The sequence below is a fragment of a genome, unplaced genomic scaffold (assembly GCF_019419815.1).
Source record: "Pyrus x bretschneideri cultivar Hongxiangsu unplaced genomic scaffold, Pyrus_bretschneideri_v1 Contig33, whole genome shotgun sequence".
Lineage (NCBI taxonomy): Eukaryota > Viridiplantae > Streptophyta > Magnoliopsida > Rosales > Rosaceae > Pyrus > Pyrus x bretschneideri.
In genome coordinates, this window is record NW_025999646.1 from 3,301,098 (window position 1) to 3,305,205 (window position 4,108).

A 4,108-nucleotide genomic window follows, 5' to 3' on the forward strand; every position below is an offset into this window, starting at 1 on the left:
TTAGCTGATGTGGAGGCAATGACTCTATATTCAGCCTAATAAAGGATTGAGAAACTGCGTTCTGTTTCTTGGAAGACCAAGAGATAGGATTATACCCCAAGAAAACTACAAGTCCAGTTGTTGACCTTCTGTCAATAGGGTCTCCAGCCCAATCAGCATCATTAAATGCATGTAAATCTAAGACACCTTTAACAAATTGAATACCATAATTCTGTGTACCCTACAAATACCCAAGTATCCTTTTTACAGCAAGAAAGTGAGACTCCATTGGACGATGCATAAACTGACAGACTTGATGCATTAAGAATGCAATATTTGTTCTAGTAAAGGTAAGGCACTAAAAGGTACCCCGTCATCTTTGAGCAATATGTTATATGGCACATTTCTGTTTTTTTAAGTAAACCAGACACGTACTTAGCTTGAGAAAGAAACAACCCCTCTTGATTCTAAGTAATCTAAATGCCAAGAAAGTGTCCCCAAGTCTTAAATATCAAATTCCTTAGGGCAGCAATAACCAGGTTGCTAAGACTTTTATAAGGTTGTTGAGTAACAGAAATATCTTCAATTGTTTTTTGTAACGACCACACAATGAGTTTGCATTGTAGGCTAAAGCTCAATTCAATAAAATCAAATACTGTAACCAATCACGTGCCATGACAAACAATTAATAGATAGTTGGACTAATTTATAATCACATGGCCACTAAAAAAAGCATTAGTTTTAGAGAAATTCCTCGATAAAACTACCAAATGTTGGGGCCACATATTTGCCCCAAATTCATGTGGACAAGGTATTCATGATCCAGCGGGTTGATGAAGTTGAGAGAATGAACTTTGTACCGAAAAATTAAAGTCTCACTTCTTGGATGTTTTTATTCATTGTTAATCAGTTTTTAGTTGGACGGCCACATAAAAGTTTTGTTTGTAACAAGTTTAGCAAATCTCCGCCCTTCAACAACTTGGATATTTTCTTTGGGAGGAAAGAACGAGGATATTTTTATTTTTTTCAGAAAATAAAACAACTGAAGAGCATCAAATTAATCTCTTCATTTTACATTCTCTCTTCCGGTAGCGATTCACATGCCTTGCACTTATGTTCTAGTTGTTTATTCCTTACTCAATAGGATATTAATATATTATAAACTAGCTAGGGTAATTCTATTTGGACCCATTGCACGTAAGAAATCGAAATCAAATCAACTTCATGCATGAAGCATCGATTTCATGTACTCGTCAAGAGATGGAAGGCGCTGGTTGTCGTCGTAGCTATACATCAATGGCACCATTCTTGCGAGATTTAGGGCAGCCTTTGTGAATGCTGCGGGAAGTGGATTAGGAGACACCAATTCTTTGTTCAGCTTCTTCCATTCTTCTGAAATCATATTTTTAACATGTTCTTGTGCTTCCTCCATGGTCTTGCCTTGATGTTCATTTAAATACAATTTTACATATGACCCATCGTCCCCGTCTTGATTCTCATCCTACAATTAGTATGACGATAAGAAAATCTGACGTACTTTATGTGCATATATGTACATGCACGCTACAAATTTTGACGGATAAATATATATAGGCTAAGACATCCAACACACATAATATAGGGTGCTTGATATAAATGATACTATAAATATGTAGTTACCTTGGCACTTCCCAAGTCGTCCCAAAGCCGAAGAATTGCTGCTGTTGAAGATATAATGGCTGGAGTGCCATTCAAGAACTCCACAATTTGATTGGTTATACCTTCACCCAAAAGAAAGAAAATGTGGACCATCACCACATTCACCCCAGAAGAAATAATTCCATTCTTCAAGTACTCTTCAGCCCTAGGCAAGTGCCCGGATTTGAACCATTTTGCTTCGACTAAAAATGCATTGCACAGACTCGCCCACTGCATGCAAACAAATAGAATGAATTAATCTATAATTAAGCCTTTCTTAATATGCTAGTACATAATTGTCACGACGTTAATCCAGTTAGATATATATACTTAACAATAAGGCAAATACTACAGTTTGCACACACACACACACACACACACACACACACACACACACACACACACACACATACCGTCTTCTTTAGCGAATGCAACGGGTTCCATCCGTGCTTTTGATAGACCTTACAGCTGATTTCATTCGTCATATTGTAAAGAGCCTTGAAGCATATCTTCATGTAGTCCGGTAAGTGCTCTATAGAACCAATTTCCCATCTGTAGCATAAAAATGTTCTGATCAATTCACTATGAAAACTAGTGAAATTAATTACGAAGTTACGGGATGTTTTAATTATTCTTACCCATTAACAACCTCCGTGAAAAGAATGAGTTCATCAAGCGTCCCGTAAACGTCAAAAATGTCATCAATCAAATAGATAAATGAGATAGGTTTTGTGAGCTCAATCCTCTCATCTGACAAGTTTGGATTTGTTAGGCATGCCATGGACCAAATGTACCATTTAATAGGTTGGTCTCTTGCAAACTTCAACTCCTTACACAGTCCCAGCTCTTTCCACCATCTAATTAAGTTAATTGAAACAAATAAACATGGATTAGCAACTGGTTAATTTATTAAACATAGACACAACAATTGAAGATTAAGGTGCTATTTTCCAATAAAGTTACTTACTTGGAAACTTGAACAACTTCCTTCTGGTGAAGGGACTGGACCATATTTAAATCTGTTTTTGCAACAGTTTGTAATATATTTAACCACCTATTATTTGTTCCTTGGAAGCTAAAGACAAAAAAGTTCTTGGCCATGAATGGGGCCAAGCTTTTGTGATGAGGATTTCTCAATGTGTTTTCAACAACTCCGGCCTGGTGATGGTCGAGATGTAACAGGGATGAATTTAGGAAATGGCCACTAAACTTTCCAGCTTCTTCAAGTACAACTTCACCCTCTATACTTAGCTGTGAAGCTTCATACAAACTCATCAACCCCCTGATGTCTTCCCTTAACATTTGATTGAAATTTCCTTCTCTTGTCTTGAAATTGTTGAACACATCTATATTCACACGATAACACAACTTATAAATTAGCTAGTTATCACAATATCGAAATTATATTGAGTCAATTTACTGGTACTGAATACCAATCTATATTACTGAATTATAGTTAATAATCACCATCAGAGACGAAGTAACCATGCTGCCTGAGTAGTCGAAAGCGGAGACCGACTTCATGCAGGTCGGTGGGATGGTGAGCACCGTGAGCAGTAGTACTAGATATTATATGTTGCTTTTGGAGAATTTGGTCAATTTCTTCTTCAAAGTGGTAGTCTAGACCTAGCCGTTGAACCGCATCGATCATGTCCAAACTTTCAACTGCTTCTCCTCCCACTTTTTTCAGTGCATGCCTTAAGTCGTCCAGTTTTTGTTCATTCGGGAAACAAATTAAGTCATCCTGTGGCAAGGAATTAAAGAGAGTCGATCTTCAACAAGGTATGTACATGCGTGTGTGTGTGTGTGTGTGTGTGTGAGAGAGAGAGAGAGAGAGAGAGATATATATATTGATTTTTCTTACCTTAGATGAAGTATACTTCGTTTTGGAGTTAAGCGATTTTACGGGAGTAGAAAGCAAGCTGTGATCTTCGGGGATGCTCCATTTTTTAGAACTAGGGTGTTCCGGAGCAACTGGAGTAGAAGACAAGGTCGCAAAGGAGGACTGGGAAATAGAAAATTCCATATTTCTGTATGTCTAATCAACTCCCAGAGTAGTAGAAGGCGAATAGAGAAAATAAGATGTTTTTCGCTCTTCTTCATCTCTCAATTTATAATCGCCAGGAAAATCGATTTTCGCTATACTTCAAGAGCTAGCACACTTTTCACGTTGATTTAGAGTATTTTTTTACTTGCGCATTTTTTTTGTTTTTTTGGTTTAGCACACTTTTTGTAAGAATATAAAGAATGGTTAGGATTGAGACACTTGTCATAAGTATGTATGTCTTAGTTAGTCAGTTAGTTAGAGATCTTATTCTCTGTATATACCTCAATGTAATAACTTAGTAAGTAAGAAAATATAGAATACAACAGATTTCATTCTCTCTCTATAAACTTCTCTTTTCTTCTTCGATCTCTCTCTCTCTTAATACTTGAAACCCTAGCTTCTTCT

General features: G+C 36.8%; 1 protein-coding gene across 1 annotated transcript; it reads right to left on the minus strand.

Annotated features, from left to right (window-relative positions):
• Positions 1-970: 970 nt before the first annotated feature.
• LOC103941370 ((3S,6E)-nerolidol synthase 1-like) lies at positions 971-3,823 on the minus strand. Its single transcript, XM_009351564.3, has 7 exons — positions 3,521-3,823; positions 3,124-3,400; positions 2,624-3,002; positions 2,295-2,513; positions 2,070-2,208; positions 1,639-1,887; positions 971-1,480 (listed from the first exon to the last, which is right to left on the minus strand). The coding sequence occupies exons 1-7, from the start codon at positions 3,680-3,682 to the stop codon at positions 1,202-1,204; spliced, it is 1,704 nt and encodes a 567-aa protein (XP_009349839.2). The 5' UTR covers positions 3,683-3,823; the 3' UTR covers positions 971-1,201.
• Positions 3,824-4,108: the final 285 nt, after the last annotated feature.

What these genes read in the sequence shown, in the direction of transcription:
- LOC103941370 (XM_009351564.3), bottom strand. Translation starts at nt 3,682, where the DNA reads ATGGAATTTTCTATTTCCCAGTCCTCCTTTGCGACCTTGTCTTCTACT. An exon ending in TGGTTACTTCGTCTCTGATG is followed by an intron (nt 3,003 to 3,123) that starts GTGATTATTAAC and finishes GTGTGAATATAG; the next exon opens with ATGTGTTCAACAATTTCAAG. An exon ending in TGCATTCGCTAAAGAAGACG is followed by an intron (nt 1,888 to 2,069) that starts GTATGTGTGTGT and finishes GTTTGCATGCAG; the next exon opens with TGGGCGAGTCTGTGCAATGC.